The sequence below is a fragment of the Stegodyphus dumicola genome, chromosome 12 (genome assembly GCF_044657685.1).
Source record: "Stegodyphus dumicola isolate Sdum_Otavi_A_Nest chromosome 12, ASM4465768v1".
Taxonomy (NCBI): Eukaryota; Metazoa; Arthropoda; class Arachnida; order Araneae; family Eresidae; genus Stegodyphus; species Stegodyphus dumicola.
This window is the reverse complement of record NC_140779.1, coordinates 84,595,671-84,621,314: the sequence shown is the minus strand read 5'-3', so window position 1 is coordinate 84,621,314 and position 25,644 is coordinate 84,595,671. Positions and strand designations below refer to the sequence as shown.

Here is a 25,644-nt window from a genome sequence, read left to right as displayed (position 1 = left end):
TAGAAGATAAAAAATTGGTGCATATTCAAAACAGTTTTGCTGTTTTTAATTTTTCTCTGTTAAAATTCAGTTTCTGAATCAAATATGATTTTTAATTTACTGAATTTACGTTATTTTCTATGCAGAATAAGTTCTATGAGGTAATAAAAAAATTATTCGTATTTTAAAAATATTAATGAAGACCACCAGTTAACATCAGTTTAAATTATTATAAATAAGAGATATATTCTTCCTATATTTATAGCATTAATCCTCGCGAAAGAAATTAGACTTCTGATTTAAAATTTTGGTATTAAATTATAGATTAATATTAAATAAAGGCATTAAATCCTTGTATTTTTGAAAATTTCTCTCACGTTTCTGAAAGTCATAGAAAATGTTAAATTCTTTTTAAGTATATTATTTTAATAATTAATAAATTATCTTAAAATTGTTAATTATTTAAGTATATATTTTCTAAATGTTAGTGCAAAAACATGCGTTATTGTGTCAAATGTTTTGCAGTGATCATACCTGAAAATAAAATATTTAATTTCGGAATTTTAAATGGTCAGATTAATATGCGCAATTAGAAGCTCATCGATTAATATGTGAGAAAAGGGAATTTTAAAATCTTTTTTTCCTTTCAATGGTGTAAGAAATAAGTTGATAATCCTCTAAAACAATAATTGTTTTTATATTACTTGATGCATCAAATAAACATGAGAGAAAGTTGTAAAATTTTTGGTGAAAAAATTTTGCAATAGAAGAATTTAGAAATCGTGTATGACAAAAAATGTCCTAGTGACATGAATGTTAAGGAATATACAATAGATCATTGTTTAACCGTTTAACTCTGTATGTAATGTTAAATCAGTGTTAAAAGGAAAAAAACAAACTACTTATAGATTACGAAAGTAGAACAACATTCTCAGATAGAAAGCTTCTAACCAGATGGGTACCTATAAAAAGATTTTCCAGAGTTTAGATTTCAAAGTCCTTTCTCAGAAACTCTACATAAAAGGTTTTTGAAATCTTATTCTTTTATTGCCTTTGAACTCTTTACTTTCACTAAAACATTTCAGAAAAAAATGGACAATCATACAATGCCTTTTGCTTTAGTAATTGAAAAAAAAAAAAAAAAAATTAAAAGTTCTGAAACGTTGTGAACGGTATGCGAAGAATTTTCTCATTCATTAAATGCTGTTTTGTGCAAAATCACTCAAAAATCCTCCAAGTCTTTCACTTTTTTACAGGTATTATTCTTTACGTTTTTGTTTATACGTAGGCGTGAGTTTCTTGTGCTTTTTTTACGCTGCAATCTTTATTTAATGCAATATAATTTCACGAATGGGAATGCAGAAGAGAAAAATTTAAGCTGATAACATCCTATAGTTGAAATCACTCAGTTATTAATGTTTTCCTTTCTTTCATAACTCACTTATCAGAGTTATCAGTTAAACAGTGTGACCCAAGTTTCTTTGGCGTATGAATGAAAAGTCCAAATAAAAGTATACGCACATAGAATTTAATATAATGTTAACGAGTATGTTAAATTTTTGCCTCAAATTTATCTGGTAACATTTAGTTATTTCGATTTTAACATACGAAACACAGAGCCTATTTCAGTTCTTTAAGCTCTTTGGGTACATAAAGACTCTATGCGTAAAGTCAGAATTCTGTGAAAACGGAATGAATTCATTGTCATAATAGCAATTATATACCTATTCATTAATATTTACTTTTTAGCTTTTTAACTTCGTTCTTTGTCTTTATAGAAATAAATTGCTTATTTACATTATTTAGTCCAAAGGGGCTTTGTCTCTCAAGGACTATCGTTTTCGTTTTGAGCTTTTGTGTTGGTTCACTATAAATGTCCGTTTCACTTTTCAAACTGTTGCCACCAAATCTTAGAGTCCTGCATTATATTTGCAGAAATTAAATAATGAAAAATCGGCATAAATGTATGTATATTTCTCGCATTGAGATAAACCAACGGTACATAGAGCCATCGAATTTTGAATGACGTAATCCTCCTACGAATATGGGCATGTGGAAGACCAAATTTGAAATTTGGAATTTGTTTTATTATCAATTTCATATTTTGTAAATCTTTAACGAATGTTTTATGAATAATCTCATTTTTCAAAGTGAGCAATGGTAACATTGTACAAGAAAACATTTTTATCTCCAGCGCGCGAGTCTCTGTATCGGAAATCCTCAATTTAAAACTATTTTGCGATGTTGCTGTTGAACTGAATTTTATGGTTTAAGTGTAAAGAACATGATATTTAATAAATAAAGGTAACACACAAAACGTTAAAAAAGCGCCCCTTTGGACATAATTTAAAATCTGAAACCTTTCAGATTTTGTTCTTTTTTTTTTTTTTTTTTTGTTGTTGTTTTATAAACCATAAAATTTTCATTTCTTAACGTGTGTTGCATGATCAAAACTAAAACAATGATTGTAATAAATTGTTGTTTCCTATGCAGAACTTAATTTGTAATTTTCAAGATCGAACTCCAAATTTCTGAAAAATGTATGCCATGCCTTTCTGCTAATAGAAAGTAACAAAGTAGTTGCAGCATGAAAGCTTGTGCGTTTGATCCTTTTTTTTAAAGGCCCACTAGTGGCCGAACGGTAAAGTCGCTGAAAACTGGTAGTTCTGTCCGAGGTTCGAATCCCGGGAACGGGCTGGCTGCATGGGTGTTTTCGTGGCTTTCCCCATGTGTAACGTGTATACGAGCCAGTTTCTCTTAGAAAGTCCTCCACGAAGGCACCCCTCCCTTTAGACGAGATAGCCCTCGAGGCTTTGCCGTAATTAATAAACCTAATCTAACCTTTTTTTAAAACTGGACAATCAAGTTACGATTAGCTGTTCAAGTCAAATTCAAGTAAAAATTTTTAAATGCAAGCATAGTATGGATAAATACAAGTGTATTATTACGAATTTTGTATTTATATAGGTAATTTCATTAGAACTGTAAATAAAATTGTTGTATTTCTTTTGTAACATGAAAAATCTAAAGAGAAGCTATGCCGGAAAAGTAAGAGTATAGGGGCAAGTCCATTTAGAATTGAGTAAATGGACTCGATAATTTGGCGAGATATCGCCTAACTGACAACAACGACTTATTTTGTCGAAATATTTGGCAAAAAATCGCCAAAAGTCGATCGCGACATTTTGATCCGGTATCTGGATCACCATAATATGTATTAAAATTGAATAAATGTAATTGACCACTATCTTAGCTGTAGGCCCACCAGCGGCCGAGCGGTAAAGGCGCTGAACACTGGTAGTTCGGTCTGAGGTTCGAATCCCGCGAACGGGCTGGCTGCATGGGCGTTTTCGTGGTTTTCCCCATGTGTAACGTGTATACGAGCCAGTTTCCCTTAGAAAGTCCTCCACGAAAGGCATCCCTCCCTTTAGGCAGATAGCCCTCGTGTGCTTTGCCATAATTAAATACACCAACACCAACTATCTTAGCTGTAATCGTAATTCCTCCCTCGTTCCGCTTTCCAGAAATTTCGAGAAGCAGAAAGTACTAGAAATATCTCGGCGGTCTCAGATTAGTTTTCTCTTTAGATACGCTTTGCATTGCGTTGTGTTTAACGGTGATTTTACTATGTGATACTGTGAACATTTATACGAATATTTCAGTGGAAAATTCCGGAATTCTGAAATATTTCTTTTGATAAAAATAAATTTTATTAATCTATCATTTGACCTGTGCATTCAATCTACTGCGAACCCGTACGCACACAACAGTATTAATAAATTTCAGGCGTATGAACTTTCAGAAGTTTCTCATGATGCTAGTTCATATTTTTGTTTTAATTCCGAATGAAGTACACATAACGAAATAAAATATAGGCAACTCAATATTTTAAGATGCATTTCAACAGAACATGTGCAACAAATTTCAGCATTATAATTTTATGCAAAAACTATGCCAAAACGTTTCTCTTATCTCATATTTATCAGATAAGATAGTACTTATTGCTATATTCTGTGCAAGGTTTCGTTGTGCTGAGCTGAACAACTACTACCCAGAAATCGATTCTCGCTCAAGTCTTCATAGTTTTCTCCCAGCCGTCAAGATTTTTTTAGTACTTTCCACTTTTCGAAATTACTGGAAGGCATATGAGAGCCGGATATAGGTACAGCTACATATAGCATCAGTTACAGTACCCATTGCAATTATACAGGGACAGGTCCCAAAAGTCGCATAATGGTAGCCAAGTTTGGTGACTTTTTTTGGTGATTTCTTATGAAATTTGGCGACCAAAAACAAGTCGCCAGAACATTGCCGGGTTGGCGATATCTCGCCAAATTGGCGAGATAGCCATTTACTTAGTGTTAAATATTACTTGCCCCTTTATTCTTACTTTTCGGGTAAAGCTTCACCTCTACAGATTTTCAAGCTAAAAAAATACTACAGTTTCACAGATAATTTCACTAAAATTGTTTACATATGTGCAAAATTGGTGACAATATTATTGTTTTTTTAATGTATTTATTTCAAAAATTTATCGATAAAAACAATTTATTTCTTCCCCAGAATTTTAGCGATTGCCCTATTCTGTACTATAGCCATAACACAAATTCACAGCCAAGTCACAACGTGGAATATCAGAAAGCCAAGTGACGCACTTCCAGTTCCATCATATGGATACTTCGCCACAGGTTAGTGTTACCATTACATAAGTTTACATTTGCTACCTGAGCAATTCGCAGAGTAGAAAATCATTATTTATTCAACTACTTAGTTTGCTATAATGCTGATTTTACATACATTCTAGTCTACTTGGATGTGCTAATATACATTTTCTATCATCACTGTTTCTAATGTTGAGGTCATTAAATTTCTAATGTTTTAGTCATATGATTAACAAGTTTTTCTGAAATTGCTATGATCCCTAAAGTTTAAACTTTGCTAGGGAACTCTTCTGGAAGCTATATTTTATTATACCAAAATTTAAAAACAGTCTGATTATAAGTAAGAAAAACTCTTATGTAGAGACACATAAAAACATAGAATAAAATAAATTACATAATATCTATTTATCTGAATGCTCAAATGATACATCATGTCATTTAAGTTTCGTGTGATAGACCCAAACTCAGATCAGATTGATTCCGAGATTTAATAACATTGGTTACTCTACAGTGGCGCCCGAACTAAAAGGGTCGTGGATGATGAATCACCACAATCAAGTTTTGGCGACTGGGTCCCCTAAATAACCCAGTCGCCCTTTAAAAGGGGGAGTATATAAGGTATTTCTCCGGCCTTCCTAGTGTGCCTTCGTGGTGTAGTGGTTCTGCACACTGGGTCGGTATTCCAGAAGTCCGTGGTTCGATTTCTGGCGAAGGCGGTTGCTAATTTTTCATCTGTCCGGTTTTTCAATTAACCTAATAGCTCTACACTTGTATTTTACGCAAAATGTTGTAAATTAAAATAACAAAAATCTAAGAATTTTCAGAATAAACCAATATGTCCATTTATTCCTTACTCTTAGGAAGGGAGAAAGATATTCCAGACTTACCGCCATATTTAGACGATCACCGAGCTCAAGATTTACAAGCCGTATATGGACCTCATTTACCAAGAGAATGTCCTATGAAGTAAGTACTCGTCCTTTAATAAGCTTTTTAAGATATTTTATTCTCGAATGGCCTTTTTTGTTTCAATTTAAAGCATTTTAGATTTCTTCACGAAAATTATGTCACTAAATTTCCTATTCTTTGCATGGACATACAATTTATTTAACACTCGCTAATTTCAAATATTTTAATAAAATTATTAATTATTATATTTTTGTAGCCCTTTCAGCTACCTAATAATAATACTTCTAAAATCTTTGGTATTATATGCATAGTTATTATTTGTAATATTACGTATAATAATACGTACTTAATACGTATGTATAATAATAATATACATATAATATGCGTATAATAATCAAGATTATGTATATATCAGTATTAGACAAACAAAAGTTTCTTATCATACACATTGAAGTATTCTAAAAATCGACACCATTTTGAATTACAATAATTGACTAGTCATCCTTAATTAATACTGATTTAAATAAAGGCAGTTCATACTATGCTTTGATACGCAATGGCGTGAATCCGAAAATTTACAGATTAATCATGTGTAACTTCTAAATCAAGTCTTTGAATTTTTTCACTTTAAAAAAAAATCTGTATGTTTTGATTTAGTTGAAGCATTTCAAACAGAGTATATTTAAAATTCAAATGTTAATGAAATCTTCATGATAAACGTAAATTACATTTAAAATAGCTGATATAAATCTGTAAGATCTGATTTGTTATAAAAAGAATTCACCACAAATCACCGTAATAATAAATATCAAATATGGTTACGCACATTATCTTATTTAGTTTCTATTACTCCATTACTCTTTATGTAAATATGCAATATTTTAACACTTTTCTAATATGCTTTCTAAATAGGTTTAAGTAATCAGATTGAAAAAAGAATCCTCAAAGGAAATCTTTATTATTTTTTACTGCCACTCAAATTCTTTTAAATATATTTAAAATGAAAATGATTTTCTCCGCATCAGAAATGCGGAATCATCTGTAAATGATTTTCTCCGCATCAGAAAACCACTGAAACATTTTAAACAACAACATTGAGCGTGCCTTTTTAAAGAAAATTTTTATCCTTGATTCTCATGGTAGGTTGGTATTTTCTATTTAGACATTTCCTTCCATTTCATTTAATGTAAAAAGATAAACAACTTACCTTTATTCTAAAAGCATCTATTCTATACTAGGAAGCTTTCACCTCACAGCTAGACCATACCAGATAGCCAGAAATTCCTTTGCAAGGAGTATCTTCTTCGAATGTGATGTTCTGTTTGAGAACCGAGCTGTTAAAACTGAAGACATTATCTCATTTGCTAACTTCAAGGTCTTCAGCTTTAAGAAAGCAATTGCCTATTCTGACAAAAATATGAAAAAGCTATTTGACTGCTTGTCAAATTTTATTTACAAGAGATTTAGTTCAAATGCATTCCTTGAACTTTATGATATAACATGTTCCTTTCTTAGGCTTTAGAATATAATATTTTCCTTATTAAAAAGAAATGAATAAAATTAATAGAAAAGTTAGCCTTTCCAGCTAGTGTTTCACGTAATCGTGTTCTTAACCATAGTGTGTGCTTTCAGTCAGCATTATTCTCAAGGAAACCTAACGATTAAAAAATTTCCTATTTCGTTACGCTGAAATGAAAGTTTTCCATTATTGGTTAGTTATTTATTGAAAACTTTCGTAGTTCTCTTTCGAATGAAAATGTGAGAAGTAGCTTATCTACTGAAATATAAAATTTTAAACTTTCAAAGATAAAGAATAAAAATTTACACTCAAAATCCTGTTGCTTAAAAGGAAAACTTATAAATTTAATTCTTTAAAACCTGTTATTATTGACAGACTTTTCTCTTTAATTAGCTCTCTTTAAGCTCTTAGAATACTAAACTTCTCATACTATTATAAAAAATGTTTTATAAGAAATGTCCTTCTTCCTTATCGCGAGTCTTCCTGATGTAATTCGAAGCAAATACAACGAGCAATCTGCTGGTCCAGCATTAGAAATAGTCTAATTGGATTTCTCATTTATTAGCTATAAAATTGCATGAAAATTGCATAGATAACCGCGCAACCGGTATAGTAGTTAGTGTCGCTGACTGCCGTGGCACGGGTACGGATCCCGGAGAAGGCATGGATGTTTGAAAATGTATAGTTTTCGTGCGGCATGGGGGCACTCTAAATACGCGGTGGATCGAAAGTCCTCTCGATCAGGTTGGTTGGTGGTAAGGAAGGAGGGGTGGGAGACCCTCGGGGTGCTCTCCATCAGTATTGGGGGGCGGCAGAAGTGAGCTAAACCGCACTGTCATCTGTAAGGTGCTTAAGACCGTTGCCAACGACAGGCGTATCATGCGCTCTTTGTCACGAAGAATTTCGTGACTATAGGTCAAACAAGTGAGCATTAGTGAAAAAAATCTGAAAAGTTTCAGATTTGAAATTACGTCCAAAGGGACGTTTTTTTAACGTTTTGTGTGTTACTTTTATTTATTAAATATCATGTTCTTTGCACTTAAACCATAAAATTCAGTTCAATAGCAATGTCGCAAAATAATTTTAAAATGAGCGTACCTTTAGAATTTCCGATACACAGTTCCGCGCGCTGGAGATAAAAGGATTTTTTTCCCCGTAGAGTGTTGCCATTGCTCGCTTTGAAATCCTTGATTTTGTTAATCAAAAATTCGTTAAAGTTTTAGAAAATATGAAATCGATAATAAAACAAATTCCAAATTTCAAATTTGGTCTTCCACATGCCCATATTCGTAGGAGGATTACGTCATTCAAAATTCGATGGCTCTAGGTACCGTTGCTTTATCACAATGCGAGAAATATACATATATTTATGCATATTTTTCATTATTTAATTTCCTCAAATATAATACAGGACTCTGATTTTGGTGGCAACAGTTTGAAAAGTGAAACGGGCATTTATAGTGATTCAACGCAAAATCTCAAAACGAAAACTATAATCCTTCAAGGACAAAGCCCCTTTGGACTAAACAACAACTGCACAGATTCTTCCCTAGTTCAACTTTCAAGTGATTTTCCTTTTTATAAATGAAATTAATTATTTGAATCTTGAAAACATTGCCTAGGATCCGAAATCTTCGGGAAATCTACTGCTGCTCCCACTAGAGTGCTTTTCAACACTATAATCAAACAACGAAAACTTGGATCTTTCACGTCAAAATCTTCAGCATTCAAGTTCATTTATGACTTTTCCGTGAAGCTAACTCTTATCGTACCTTGACTCTTTCCAGAGGTATTCAATTGGGATGATTTTCTTTTTATTTTTTTCAGACGGGAGATACTAGATCCTCGTAATATTGAAGCCACACGTAAAGAAATTGAGGAATGCAGTGAACAAATTATTTCCTGCTATTACGCCGAATATAATAAATACAGAACTATCGATGGAAGCTGCAACAATTTAAAGCATCCTACCTGGGGTAAATCAGATAACTGTCTGAGAAGAGTATTGCCTTTCGATTATGCAGACAGTACGTATACTAAGTATTATTAATTCAAAAATATAAGCTATACTTTTTCTTTCTATATATGTATGTCTCATCTGTATCTATATATATATATATATATATATTAAGTGGAAGGTTATTTATTTATATGAACTTCTCTAAGCAATTATTTTAAGAACCGATTTTTTATCTTATTTTCAAATATTAGCAAATATTTTTGTTGTTGTTTCTGATGTTCTCGCATGATCTGTTTGAACTTTAGACATTGCATAAACAATTATTTTAAATATTTGCTTTAAATAATATTTATGTGGTAAACTTTGCCTGAAATAATACAAAAGAGCATTTTAAAGTTATGAAAAAACACTTTAAAGACGAAATTTCTGATGCATACGAAATTCTCTGTCTTCGCATTTGTTAATGTTACATTGGCAGGCCGCCCAGACGGTATAGTGGTTAGGGGAACCTGGCTGCGATACCAAAGTGCCCGGGTTCGAATCCCGGAGAAGGCGTGGATGTAAAATCGTCTGTCCCTTCATAGGAGATAACGGTGGCCGCCTATTAGGTGCCTCCATAATAAAATGGTCACCGCTTCTGGCTTTAGTAGTGGCCAATACCGTTATAGGCAAGTGCCCGCCATTTGTGGAAAAGAAAAAAAAAACGTGTTACATTGGCAGCTCACTGTCAAATCATTTCACTTGTCCTTTCTATGTGTTTACCAGATTTTCACTGCAATTCCATTGTATAGAAACTTATTTGAATAGAAGTTTTGCGTAATATGTTTTAGTGCATGATTATTCCAAATATATTAAAGTCAGCAAAAGCATCCATAAGTAGTTTGGAAACATCCCACGCTCTGGGAAGAAACAGCGAAGTTATTCTCAAACGTATTCCAGTGTTCAATTGAAAGAAAAACAGTTTGTAGAATTTTAAATTAGCTAAAAAAAAGTTTAGATTGGTATATATTGCAAATAAAATTCTATCAATTTCAAAAGTAAGTATATTTAGATCTCCCATCTTAAGAAGCAAAGTGCTTCGATTCTGAAGAAGATGGTCTGATCCCCTTTAAAATCTATAGAACTTTATCACAAAAACTGAAGTCAAATTTATTATTTACTTCCTAATTTTAAATGCGAACTTCTTATAAAAATATAGTTAAATAACTGAATGTTTAACTAAATGTTCAATTAGACTTTTATTAGGTTTTAGATATTACAACATCGTCTAATGTAGTCAATATTTTGAAAACACTTTTAAATTTATTTGAAGAAAAGTGTTTTAAATTTTCAACTTAAATTCGTGTGACACATTGAACTCAAAATTCCTCTTGAATCATATGAATAGCATAGAAAACTCCAATAATCCAGACCCGAAAGGAAATGGATATAAACTCTAAAGTATAGAACTTTCCTATCTACGAAAACGATGTTTTAACGGCGGATGTTAAAGCCTTGTCGACACAAAAATTCCGTACAAAGAAAACATATTTACTCAGGTATCTTATTTTCCTCGATATGAAAGAATAACCATTACGAAACAACAAAAATTCCGCATAAAATAAACACTGTTAAAGCAAGCAACTAAACTGCCATTGAAACTCATGGGCCCACTGGTGCGTAGCTAGCAAACATAAAGGCCCCATGCTAATCTGTGTATGTCAATTGACTTGCCATTAATAAAAATATATTTGTCATGGGGGCCTCCAACACACTGGTTTGCTTAGGGGCGCATAATGCTGTTAGGACGGCAGTATAGGAGAAATCTATATACATATCAAAATCATAAATTGCTAAGTGCTCATTCTTTTACTGTATATAAAAATTACGTTACTAATGCGGTGACAAAAATTTGAACTTTCGTTGCCTGCATTAATCTGCATTGATAGCCTGAAACTTTTTATCATTAATAGCCTGCATTGATAGCCTGAATTTTTTTAATGAAACGTTTTATCCAAATATATAGGAACAAGTTTTAGAAGAAGCATTTAGAGTGAAAGTCTTTTTCAAACTGCTTAAAATTCCAAAGTATTACCTCTATATGAAATGCTCCTTCTAAAGCTTGTTCCTGTACATTTGAATAAAGTATTTCATTAATTTAATTTGGGCAGTTCAAGCTGCTTGCATTAATCTTTAACTGAAATTACTGAATAGCAAGAGATATTGCGTTTCTAAATCTCTGGTCATTTTTTTCGTTACTATTGATAAGTTCAAACCTTAAAACTTATCAGTAACAGGCACCTCAATTGGCCTCCGAAATAACATTCATACCTTTTATGAGTATATTCAATTAGCTGTCGTCTCACTCTAAACTTAATCTACAAGAACACAGTACAATAAATAGCAATAAAATAATGATCTTTTAATTAAAAAATAAATTATTTAAAGACGTGAAACTCCTGCCAGAAAATCACTTTTTTTAAAGTAGTAGCTGCAGTAGTAGCAGCTTTTGTAAAACATTATATGAAGATTTGTTGGAAGCGAATATGTCTATCTCCTTCGTGTAACTTTACATTTCATGTGAAGAGAATAAAGCGGGCATGTGCTTTTTTTATGCATCATTTAAATCATTTCAAATTTTCTGGCAACGATCGGCGCGTACGAGTGCAATTATGACTGGAAAGAGAGTTTGAAACTATGTCTAAGACTTGTTAGAAAAATCAACATCAACCTCTAAATCGTAGTATGCAGTTTTCTGTATTACGATTGGTGCAGCTTGAAAGTAATTATTACAAATTTAAATTCTTCAGAAGTATAAAAAAATTTTAATTAAAAAAAATTATGCATATTTTGTCATTGTTGTATATGGCGATTCTTTATCACCCCATACCATGGTGATAAAGAATTGTCTTTTGTGGTGTGGTTATCATATATGGTTTTTATCTTTATGGTATATGGTAATACTAAAGCCGAGCTTTTGAAAATTTTATTTCAGAAATATCATTTCCACGAGTGTCATGCAAAAACAAACCGCTGCCAAACCCTCGATTGGTATCAAACGTATTTCACAAAGAACTAAAGCCCAAACCTGATGGACTGACAACGCATTTCATGGAGTGGGGTCAGATGCTTGCCCATGATTTATCACTTAATGACATCTTTAGAACTCCAGGTATGTTTTTCAAAGTTTTCTTCCTTCTTATTTTTTAACTTACATTCCAATAGCAGCATTTTTTCTTTTCAACATTCACAAAGTACTAATAATTAAAACTGATAATTTCGGAAGTCAGTATAATTTTGGATTTCGAAATATTTTTACAATATTATGTTTAGATTTATATTTGGTAATTTTAATACAAATTTGAGAGCTTGGTTTCGCATCCACTTACGATAATATTATGACTATTCTCATTGATACTTAAATATATTATTCATATACCATTAAGGAGGATAATAAAACAGTACACTGAATTTGCTAAATGTTAAATATTTCTGCATCCTCCAAAACATGGCATATTTTCTATATAATTTAACATACTTCATGATTCTTAGAATTTAAGATAAAATTTATCGCATGTATTGATAAAAAATAAAACATAAGTAAAAAATATTTCAATGTTGAAATTTCACTCCATTCAGATATGAATCTTTCAACTTAAAATAATATATAAATAGAATTCCATTAATATATAATTAATATATATAGGTACTAAATAATTCTGCATAATTTAGAATTATTTTTATTGTATAATGAAAACACTTTTCAGAGTGTTCTCAAATTATAGAGCATTATTTATATCTGAAATGTTTCTTCTAAAACTTGTTCGTGTATATTTGGATAAATGTTTTCATTAATTTAAATAATATCTTAGCAGCTTAATCACGTGATCAAGAATATCAGGAACTAATTGCCAAAATGCACAAAAACTTCACTCATTTATGTAAATAAAATCAGAACTGCTGTGCTCTGTGTTCAGTAAGGACATAATTATTGAGTTATTATGTTCTTACTTATCCCAAAATCTCTGTATTCTGCGTTATCACAAAATATTCATGTAAAATTAATTTTCTTAATGAATAATTGTGGGAACGATCGCACCTAACTATAGCAAGGTGCATAGAATATTTGAATACAATTACTTAATTTCATTTTATGCGTTATGTGATCATTCTATATTTGTAAATTAAATACACAAAGCTATTGAATCAACCATTTTGATCAACCAATTTCGTATTAATGAAGGAATTTAGGTCAAATGACAGAGATATCGTAATTTTCAGCCTATATTGCTCATTAAAAAAATATTAATGTTTTTTCAGAATCCGGATTCAATGAAGCCATACCATGTTGCATTCCCGGCCCGCATATCAGTGATACATGTTATTCCATTCCTGTACCTCCCAAAGATCCATTTTATCCTAAATTTGGACAGACTTGCATAAATTATGCCAGAACAGTGCCATGCCATCGTTGCAGAGCAGGTGAGTCTTTTGCTTTTATTCTGGTATTCATTACATAGAGTATTTTTTCATGCACAGCATTTGCTATGAATGTTTATTAGAGAAGATTTCTATTGTTATTTATTATCATTATTATTCTCATTTCGGTCATGCAGAATATATTCTTTTTCATTCGAAACATTCAGTGTAATTATTTATTGGAAAATCACACTGTATTACAATACTCGTGTACACAATACACTATTTCGCACTGTTCATTCTTCTTATTACTTTTTCCGAAATGGCAACTATTTTCTTAAATAATTAGGAACGTTTTCTATTAACAAATATACCATAAATCCATACCTTTGTTAAAATCTGTATATTTGTATTAAGTGCTTCAAAAATGGAAGCTTATTTCAAAAAGCTTGAAGTTGAAATACCAAAGTATTGATTTCAGTGATTTTAAAGAAAAACGCGCTAATGGTTTACGCATAATTAATTGAAAGCACTGAAATATGGATATTAACACTTACATTAAAAATTAACTTAATGTTAAAACACAGATCAACTCATCGTACATACGTAATTATTCGGGGAAACTACCCTTGTGCTTTCATGAACATGTTCATAAAGAACAATATCCGCGCAAAGGTTTTACATCCTATTTCTTCAGAAGAGAACAAATTTAAAATTTTAGAGTGTTCGATAGCAGTGAATGATAAACCTGTGACATGAGCGTCATAAATACAGGCGAACCTATTTTGGATGGCAGGCATGGCTCATTTCCAGATCCGTCGACGGAGACAAAAGATTGCATAATACACAAATATTTGTCTTTGTAACCGCCTCGTTAGTCTCAACATATGCTGCACTTACTTTGAATGCGTTCGAGGGCATTCTTAGCTGACCGATGACACAGATGGCAAACGGATGATTCTATGTGACACGAAACTAGAGTTGTTTCCAATTTTTACACGTCGAGCTCGAAAGTTTCGCAATCATTGCATATGGTATACCTCCCGCCTTCCTAGTGTGCCTTCGTGGTGTGGAGGTCTGCACGCTGGCCAGTATTCCAGAGGTCCGTGGTTTGATTCCCGGCGAATGCGTAGCTAATTTTTCATCTTGACTGCTTCCAAAAAATGCCTAATGTCTCTACAGTAGCGCCCGAACTAAAATGGTGATGGATAATGATTCTCCTCGCCCAGAATTTGGCGATTGGTTTCCTAGTCGCCCTTTAAAAGGGGGAGTATATAAGGTATTTCTCCCGCCCTCCTAGCGTGCCTTCGTGGTGTGGTAGTCTGCACGTTGGGCCGGTATTCTAGAACTCCGTGGTTCGATTCCCGGCTAAGGTGTTGCTAATTTTTCATCTTGCCTGCTTCCAAAAAATACCTAATGTCTCTACAATTGTTCTATAGGACTGATCGCATCATATCTGCTAGTCTGAGTTGGCAATATTGCCAGAAGACATATGCGCATGCGAAGACAGCCGAAATAATATCACACTTTGCATAAGGCAGAATAGATACCAAACATTATTTCCAAAGATCTACACTGATGGTTCTGGTATAAACAACGGAAAAAGATGTGCTATAAAAATATATCTCAATAATCATGACACAAAAGACTTCAAGTTCCAACTTGACAAAGAGAATAGCGTTTTTCAGTCGGAAATGTTCAGGATTCTGCAGGCAATCAACGTAAGCATACATCATCAGTTTCCAATTACTTACATCTATACAGATTGTCTCTCGGCAATGCACGCACTCGCGAACTCAAATAATAGATCATCATTAGCTCAGGGAATTCTTAGAAAGTCCTCCAATGCCAAAGGGCCAACACTTCTTTATAATCTGGATCAAGGCCCATGTTGGTCACAAGTGGAACGAAGTGGCTGACATATTAGCCAAGGAGGCAGCACAGGGAATCAATGCCATGAAAATAAGCATCCTCTGGCCATCTTCTCACCTGAAACTAAAACTACAAATCACAACTAAAGAATTACGGCAACAATGGTGGGACGCTGCTACAGGCAGAAGAGTTTACAACCTCTTCCCTAAAATTGACTCGCCTCCTATCCACCACGTACCTCTATGCAAGAAATCTCTCTTCATCAGACTCCTATGCATGTAGTGAAAAGGGTCATCCCGGACACTATCTATTTTCCTGCCCATTTACAAATTCCCTTCATCTAAAGGAGCCAATTCAAAAGATGATTTATTCCCATTTCTAAGATATGCAGTCAAGAATAAGCACTTGAGGAATAAATTACGAAAGTTATTGACTTTTTGGCAGTTAGAAGTCAAGAGCTATGTAGTGTAATTTACCGTTCAAAGAAATGCTCCAGCAACAGCGAAATAAAGTAATTAAATGCAGATATAATGTACGTCAGCGTACCATTACAGGAAAGAAATAAGCATCGCAAACCATATGAAGTACAACATAGGTCCCTCACAAGTAGGGTAAGGGTCTATTATCTATTTACTTAGGGTAAATAATAGATAACCCCCTACATTTCCATGTAATATAAGGTAGCATCACCTGAAAAGGGAACACATGTAATAAATTGCCAGCATTGAGTTGGTAAAGTATTAACAGCGTAATGCATCATGAAATGTAATTCTTGTAAACTAATCCTTGTAACAATACGCGAAATTGCATACAATGAACTGACAAAAATAAGTTGGCAATGTATCAGCATATGTATGCAGATATATCTAAGTATGTAGTACGCATAAATATACTGATGAAGCTATTTTAATGATGTAAACAAGTCATGACTGTAGAGATGATCTATAAACTAGAAATAAGTAGCTTCTAGCCACCACACAATTTATAATGTCACGATCAAACTTTACATGTAAATAATAACGTACTGCAATACATGCACAGCAATAATGCAATTTCTGAAAATCAATTATCACAAAAACATACGTTACAGCACATAAAGAATCATTAAAATTTCAGCACAACTTGACAACAGTACTTAAATGTAAGCTTTGTGAACAATTTTTTAGTTCTTACTTAATTCTGATAGTAAACACTGACGTAAACAGACCATGTTTACAAAAATGATTTCTAACGTTGGAACATCACGCCTGTTTCTACTGCAATATATAATGCCCTAAAACATGTTGCCTGTACCCACTGCAATAGATAACATCTGGAAATATGCACCTGCATAACTATATGTGTATATCGCAAAGTATATTATGTAATGTAATCATTTTACTTCAGCTAATGTAAAAGCTGAAAGGTAGGAGTGTCGTTGATGCCGCCGGCGGTGGCAGTAGTTGTAGTGCTGGCTGGAGTCACAATTTCCATCACGACTCGAGGAATGATGCCTGAATGTTGTTAGTTTTCTAGTTAGTGTGTGTGGCTAATACCTACTTACTTAGGGTAAATATTAGGTGGTCCCTCTCACTTCTACATAACATAAAATAACATATGCGCATATATGTCATACTGGCATTTGCAAAGAGTCACTAGTCACGAAGTACATTTTATTCTCCGTGAGTATATAGCAGACCGTTTAGCCGGTGCACTTACGGATTGCAGCCTCCATTAGAATAGCTCTTGTCACGGACGCTCATTGAAACAGCGGAACAGTGAAAGCCAACACAGTTCCAGGCAAGAGTGCTCGAGAATATGATTGGATTCCAACAGGATGGCGCATCAGGAAGCGCAAAGTTGGCTGTACTTGGACACTATAATCTACTAGTTCACGTCATGGAAGCCCTTCCGCATCTCCTTGAATAGTGTGTCAACATTATTTTCAAGGTTCACTGACGTCTTTGTTGCCCGTAATTTCACAACGCAGAAAATGTTTATGTATGCACATATTTGCGATCGGCATTTCACTCTCATAGCTTTCTTTAGCATCGTCTCTCCTGCCCTCAAGCGACTTTCAGTGTACGTTTCTCGGCTTAGGGAATACGAAACCTTATTCAACGAAGTTTGACGTCCGACATGACTAATTAGGAGCATGCTTCTTCATCATGCTGGTTTTTGTAATCACTTAAATTTAGTACAAGCACTTCCAATCTTTCAGTTGTTATTTAAAGTCGATAGATAAAATACGCGCCGCCTTTGTTAATCTTGCCAATTAAGTACTAAATTATAAATTCAAAGCATTGACTAAAGATTTCAAGCTTCCATTTATCTTACACACATAATGAAAGAAGACGAAATAAATAGCCTTTAAATGCATAATCTTTCCCCCAATCTGAACTGCAGAATTTGTCGAAGTAACTTTGTTTTGTGATGGAAAACTGCAACATTTTGCAATTTTCAGTGTTTATGGCTATCGTATCCTTCAATAATTATTTTCTGTTTCCTTTTCAGAAGTTTACAAACTTTATTTTCTAAAGTTCTCAAACTCCTACTTTATGAGGATATATTCGTCTCTCAAATTTATTCATTTCACAGTAATTCGAAGTATAACTTTCTTCTAAAACTGGCACCTCTAAATTTACTTGTGGACAATTAGCATTCTACCATCCCTTCATTTTAATTACTCCAGTATAAACATATTTATAAACTTAATCAATGTTTACCTTACAAATGATGATTTGTGATGCTTTTAAACAGTTCAAATATTAGGTTTTTTTATCAGTATTTTTATCAATTTATTTCCTACCAGTCCTTAAATATTTTACACCTAATAAGCATATATATATGTCACATTCTTGCTTTACTAATAGGAATGTACCGACCAGTTTCATCTTATTTTATATCACTTTGAAAAACGGTATTTATGTGACACTGAAAAACATTAATTATTATGTGGAAAAACGTGGCTTTTGATAAAATGATAAAACTTAATATAAGGGAAGGCCACTATCCTTAATAATATGGGTCATTATGATGGGTAGAATTTGATTATGATTTAATAATACTGATATTTTGCAAAGTACATCTCATATTATTACTCTGATACGAAGTCTATGCGAGAGAAGATTGTTGTATCTAGAGATTCTGTTTCTTACTTTTGATATTTCCAAGAAAGCAAGAAATGCTAGTATGCAGTATGTTTTGCAAACAGCGAAGTTTTTTATGCTTGTAGTGCATTTGGAAACTTACTTGATGCATTGTGAATTCAAAATACTTAATTAAAATCTATGTGATCAGAAATTACAATTTTTCACATTCGTTTCCTGTCAATTAGGTCAGTTATGGTAAAATTATATTTTAGGACAACGAGTTCACTGGAACCAAAACACTGCGTATCACGACCTTTCTCTAGTATATGCTAGTACAGAAGAAGAGGCTCAGAAGCTTAGAAGTGGAATTCACGGTAAGTGGTTCGCCGTAAGTTTTTTAAATTATTCCTCAGTAAAAAAAAAAAAAAAAAAGAAGATGAGGAAAACAAACTAAATGATCAACAGCTAAATGCTATTTATTATTTCATTATCTCAATTTTTAAAATTACTTTTTTTAATAAACAAGTTTCAAATATCAAATACTGTATTACTAAATAATTTTATTTTTTAAATAATCTTGTTATTAAAAATAATTAATTAATGTTTAATTACAATAATAATTAAATTATTAAATAATATTGTTTTTAATTTTGTTTCATTTATTAACATTTCAGAAAATCAATGTACAGTAATTATTAAAGCCTAATGGTCAAAGCAAACAATTAGGCCGATCTCAACATTATAGGTTTCGAAATGAATTTTTACGTTAAATGTTATAAAAACGTTCCCTTATTTAACATAAACAAAATTGAATCTGAGAGCGACATTTATATCAAATAAGAATTTGTAATGTACTTCAGAAGATTACCTAAAGCGAGCCATTATTTATTAGAACAAATATTTTGTCGCCGAAAGGTGATTCATTATTCACTACGTAATCAGGAATATTAACATATTCATTATTTCAGGTATGTTGGATGTGGAATATAATCGTAAATCCGGACCTATGCCACCAACTGTGCATGTTGAAGAATTGTGCATCTCACCACCTCGCGAGAAGAGCTGCTATAAAACAGGTATACATTACTCATAATAAAAATTTAATTAAGTCATCAAATAATTTTCATATTCAATCATTTATTCTTTAACATTATTCTTTGCTGCACTGTACAGCTGCTTAATTTTACAATGATAACCATTATGTCAGTTTAAATTTACTATTAGCAATTTACATCAGAATAAATTCTGTTCATAACCTGCGCTATTATATGACAAAATGTTAACAAAATTATTTACATATAAACTGGCAAACTAGTCAATAGCTTATTGAATTTAAATAAAAATAGTTTGGCCTTTTTTTTTTTTTTAGTTTTTATGTTTTATACTGTAAACGATCTGTCTGAGATCCTATTTTATTTAACAGGAAAATGGATGATAAAAAGATGTTATATATGTGAATCGTGTAGCAATATGCAATATATATACATAGCATATATAAACATGAATATGCAAATTTAGTGCAGTTTTAAGAATAATTCAAGTATTTGTAGCAAAGCATTGATAGTCTTCAAAAATTCTTTAGAAAATAAAACCTTCTAAATAATAATAATTTCACCTTTTTCAAAGTTTTATACAAGTACTCGAAATTCGTAAAGTTTCCAGGGATTATTATAAGAAACTTTAAAAAATGGGCTATTTAGAATAAGAGAATTTTAAAAGGAATATCTTGAGAAAAGAAGAGCAAGCAGAATAGTTTTATCAAACTGTTATATTGAAAAGAAGACTGCATTAGTGTGCATGTACATGAAGGATGAAATATGCAAGGCAAAATAATTATGTGCTACCACTAAAAGTAGTAGATTGTTTTAATTAATGGTGTTCCAGCAATGCTGAGTGGTTAGGATCGCTGAAGTCTTAGAGTTCGACCAGCCGAATGGGCTCTCTACATGGTTGGTTTTCATGGTTACCCCTATGTGATATGAATATGAGCCAACTTTCTTTAAAAATTACTTCACGAAGGCATCCCTTATTTTGCACAAAGAGCCTTCTTGTACTTTCCCATATTCCAATAATCTAACCTACTCTTATTCTGGTGGTTTCCGTCAAAAGAGAGACAAACTTTTCTATAGCTTATAAAAATAAGTGGTTTACGAAAATACATTATTATTTAGCTATAAATAATATATACAATTCAGGCTATGCTGTAGATATTTCTTTTTAGGAGAGGACAGTTTTACATAGACTGTTGACCAAATTTATGAAATGAAGCAAAAGAGATTCAGTAATTTCGAGTATTTAATCGTCATTCCCATTTCACAAAAGGAGCTTCTTTTCATTATGGTCCGAGATTATTTTAAAAAATTCTATTCAAGATAATTCTAAAAATTCATCAGAGAATTGACATCTAACGCTGCAACAAATGTAAAGATTTTATCCTTAGTCATCATAATGAACGTTCATAAACTATATATACTTCATCAAAATGAAAAACAAAATCTTACTTCCTTATTTTTACATGCCTTATTCAATAATATCGAAAAATGTGAAATTAAATGCTTGGACTCTCAGGTGCTTATTATAATGTCTCAAAATCTTTTTGTACAAAATTCCTACATTGAATTTTATCAAAATATCAAACGACAAAAGTAATCTTCCTTCAATACATTGCACTGAAATATAGAAACTACTATAATATACAATTAATTGTATATTACTGTAATGTACTATTAATAATATTTTTCCTGTTTTCATTTGGAAGATATATGAGAGTGAATCACATTAAGTATAAAGAATATTTATTAATATTTTTCATGATTTCTTTTACAATGTCTTTTTCTTTTTAAGGGGATATGAGAGCAAATCAAAATCCTTTCTTACTTACTGTACATACCTATTTATTAAGACACCATAACTTCATTTGCCAAGAACTTCATGAAATCAACCCTCACTGGGATGATGAGAAACTCTATCAAGAAGCACGGTAAGTTTAATTATTTATAGCCCATTATTTTTCACAACGTTTTAACTTGACCTAATAATTTTCTTACTTGATAACAGTCTCATAAAGTAGCTTGTTTTATGCTCTGAGTTTTTAAAAAGCATTGAAAAACGGGAAGAAAAATCATTTGCTTAATTTAATATGTGTGTTGACTAAAAATTTCAACTCACATATCCGGATACAAACTTTTTTGTCAAAATGAATGAATCATCGATCTTAAAGCTATAACAAAAGTAAAATAAACACAGTATTCCATGATAGAAAAGATAGTGCAGAACATATAAAATGAATATATTTGTTACAAAATGGTTCTTCTCAAACAATAAGGATTAAGGATTATTCTCAATAAGGATTTTGTTTTCAGGCGTATCAATATCGCTGTAGCCCAGTACATCACATATGGTCACTATCTGCCAAATGTCTTGGGAGAAATCATGCAAAAAGAAGGGATTAATATTCTCCCAGGAGCAAAATATACGCAGTATGATCCAGAGCTATAACAAAAGTAAAATAAACACAGTATTCCATGATAGAAAAGATAGTGCAGAACATATAAAATGAATATATTTGTTACAAAATGGTTCTTCTCAAACAATAAGGATTAAGGATTATTCTCAATAAGGATTTTGTTTTCAGGCGTATCAATATCGCTGTAGCCCAGTACATCACATATGGTCACTATCTGCCAAATGTCTTGGGAGAAATCATGCAAAAAGAAGGGATTAATATTCTCCCAGGAGCAAAATATACGCAGTATGATCCAGAGCTATAACAAAAGTAAAATAAACACAGTATTCCATGATAGAAAAGATAGTGCAGAACATATAAAATGAATATATTTGTTACAAAATGGTTCTTCTCAAACAATAAGGATTAAGGATTATTCTCAATAAGGATTTTGTTTTCAGGCGTATCAATATCGCTGTAGCCCAGTACATCACATATGGTCACTATCTGCCAAATGTCTTGGGAGAAATCATGCAAAAAGAAGGGATTAATATTCTCCCAGGAGCAAAATATACGCAGTATGATCCAGAGCTATAACAAAAGTAAAATAAACACAGTATTCCATGATAGAAAAGATAGTGCAGAACATATAAAATGAATATATTTGTTACAAAATGGTTCTTCTCAAACAATAAGGATTAAGGATTATTCTCAATAAGGATTTTGTTTTCAGGCGTATCAATATCGCTGTAGCCCAGTACATCACATATGGTCACTATCTGCCAAATGTCTTGGGAGAAATCATGCAAAAAGAAGGGATTAATATTCTCCCAGGAGCAAAATATACGCAGTATGATCCAGAGCTATAACAAAAGTAAAATAAACACAGTATTCCATGATAGAAAAGATAGTGCAGAACATATAAAATGAATATATTTGTTACAAAATGGTTCTTCTCAAACAATAAGGATTAAGGATTATTCTCAATAAGGATTTTTTTTTCAGGCGTATCAATATCGCTGTAGCCCAGTACATCACATATGGTCACTATCTGCCAAATGTCTTGGGAGAAATCATGCAAAAAGAAGGGATTAATATTCTCCCAGGAGCAAAATATACGCAGTATGATCCAGAGCTGGATGCTAGCATTGCAGATGAGTACGCCACATGGGCCGCACGATATGGTCATACGCTCGTTCCCGGACGCATATCAGAAATTGATCCCAAAACTGAATCAAAAGATACTGTCTGGCTACGAGATTTTTACTACACTCCATTTGGATTCAGGTATGGACAATATGACAAAGTTGCAAAGGGGATGACTGTTGATAGGAAGATGAAACATGATGTGTTCTTAAGTAAGTTCTTTTTTACTTGTTTATTAAACAGTCTAAGTGACGCCATAATGTATACACATTTAACCCATGCATGTATATAAACCTACAATAGCATGAATTCTGTAATATAAAGCATAGTAGATTAACATTTCTCAGGCAGTTTTGATACATATATTTATCAAAAATGATTCCAACTCCTCGTGTTCCACAAAGTACACCACTAGGCTTACACAAGTAAGTCATAGCACTAATAAAATAAATAAACAAATATACAATAGCACTACAAAGGAGGGGAAGTTATCCAAAAGTAAAAAAAAAAGAAATAAAATAAAAAGTAAAAAAAAAAATTAAAGAGAATTCAATGATCTAAATTGAGAATGGTATTCTGAAAAACAAATATTGGCCCTTTAGTCCGTAAAAAATCAGAAAAATTGGTGGTCAAGATATAGACAGGTGCTTCAAAGTTGCCTGAAGTATCTTCCTCTGATGGACATGATGAACGCAGTCGTGATTTGCTTTTCTCATTTCCAAAATTTCCACATTGTCCACGAACGTAAGCAAAATGAATGTCGATATTAAGGTATTGCGAGGTCCTAATAATAACCTGAATTTCAACAGCTATTTTCTCTGAAATAATAATTTTCTGTAACAATTGTAGCTAAGAAAGAGAATCATTACATATTAAAACGCGCACTGTTCTCAAACCACTACAAGAATTTTGAATCCATTTTACAGCAATGTATAAGTATAGCAACTCAGCCTGGAGGACTTATCTGTAATTCTGTACTGTTTGAAGGTTCTTTTTAGTTTATCTTCCTAAACAACAAAAGTAAGGCCAACCTTACCATTTATTTTACTTCCGTCTGTAAAACAAATTAATTGGTATACTTCAAGAACAGCATCAGGAATCAAAAACAGATACTGCTAGAAATTTGTTTAAGAAAATTGACAGAATTCACAAAAGCTAATTATCAGCTCTATGCAATAACTTTTCTAATTATACATTTCATTAATATTTCTACTTCCGGAATAATCATATATAAAGCAGAAAATTTCTGTTGATTTCATCTCAGTAAACAATAAAATAAAACTTTCTATTAAGTATACGTTTTTGTAAAGAAATGATTGAATTCCTATAAAATCTAGCTTCTTTCTCTAAATATTACTTGTTAGACTTGAAGTCAAAATTAGCTTTCTGCAATTCTGCATACTTGTAATTTTTTTCCAGTTTATTAAGAAACTAAGAATAGGCTTTCAGAAAGAGATAGGCTTAGTTAATTTTCCTTATTTCTCCAGTATTAATGAACATTTTGCCAAATTTTATCCTCAGTTTATTTTCAAGAACATTGAATTTTGACATGACAATATTCTTAACTTAAAATATCTATGAAAATTTTCATAAATTCTAATCAAATTATTAAAACTATTTTTCAAGCAAAACAAAACAATTAATTAAATTTAATGTACGTAATATTCTAGTTGCCAAAATCAACATCATGCTATTATGCATTGTGAAAATATGTTGTATTAATGACAAGATATATTAGATTTGCATTGTTCAGATTTTTCAGCACCCTATTTTGTTATAATATTTCATGCGTAGTCTACTTATACAGTGGAGAATTTTGTGAATTTTTCCATGTAAGCATCCAGGAATCATTTCCACGTTCCACAATGTATCTTTGTTATAAACTTGTAGAGACATTAGGTACTTTTTGGAGGTAGGAGGCTTGAAAAATTAGCAATGACTTCGCCGTGAATCGATCCACGGACCTCTGGAATACGCGCCCAGCCTGCAGACCACTACACCACGAAGGCACGCTAAGAAGGCGGGGGGAAATACCTTATAAACTTTTCGGAACGAAATTTAAGAATTGCTTTTACATTCCTTTCTAGAAATTTAAATAAATTTCCTTAAATCTTATGTTTCAAATCTGCATTTATTAGTAGAATAATATCTATTACAATAATATCTATTACTAGTAGAATAATATTTCCATCCTCGCATCATTCTTTATTTCATTCATCTGAATAAGAACTTTATTTACGGCAATTGAAAAAGTGTCTCAAATACTGCAAACAAGGAGAAACAATATAATGGACGAATATAAAACAGATTTTAGTGTATTGTTAACTGTAGTAGAAAATATAATGAATAGTATCTGTAGAAGGGCATATAATAAGGATTATATAGTTGTTTACACTATTTTTCAAAGTCGTCTAAACATATCTTTAGATCGCTTTAGGATGCAAGATAACATGCTACAAAAAGAATGGTCGTGTGTTCCACCTGGAAAGTAAATCGCGGAAGAAGCTCCAAATAGGAAGTCTTTTCTGTTTACACACTGTTTTCCGCTGTTCGCGTTGGTGCAGATCTTCTTTACTTCCCCACTTTTATGGTCTTCCCATAATGGAATGTTTTTGAATCACTACTTTTCTTAATAGGCATGTTTGTTTTTCCAGTAGTCTTTTTTCTTCTTCCTGAAAGCTTAT

At 32.2% G+C, this 25,644-nt stretch overlaps 1 protein-coding gene across 1 annotated transcript in view; it reads left to right on the top strand.

Annotated features, from left to right (window-relative positions):
* LOC118203211 (immunomodulatory peroxidase-like) overlaps positions 1-25,644 on the top strand; it is a 93,947-nt gene that overhangs the window by 42,573 nt on the left and 25,730 nt on the right. Inside the window, exons 2-10 of the mRNA XM_085806669.1 lie at positions 4,543-4,667; positions 5,501-5,606; positions 8,896-9,095; positions 12,003-12,179; positions 13,328-13,489; positions 18,642-18,743; positions 19,338-19,445; positions 21,214-21,349; positions 22,820-23,172. Of these exons, the coding sequence (XP_085662795.1) occupies positions 4,543-4,667; positions 5,501-5,606; positions 8,896-9,095; positions 12,003-12,179; positions 13,328-13,489; positions 18,642-18,743; positions 19,338-19,445; positions 21,214-21,349; positions 22,820-23,172 (1,469 nt within the window). The remainder of the gene's footprint in view (positions 1-4,542; positions 4,668-5,500; positions 5,607-8,895; positions 9,096-12,002; positions 12,180-13,327; positions 13,490-18,641; positions 18,744-19,337; positions 19,446-21,213; positions 21,350-22,819; positions 23,173-25,644) is intronic.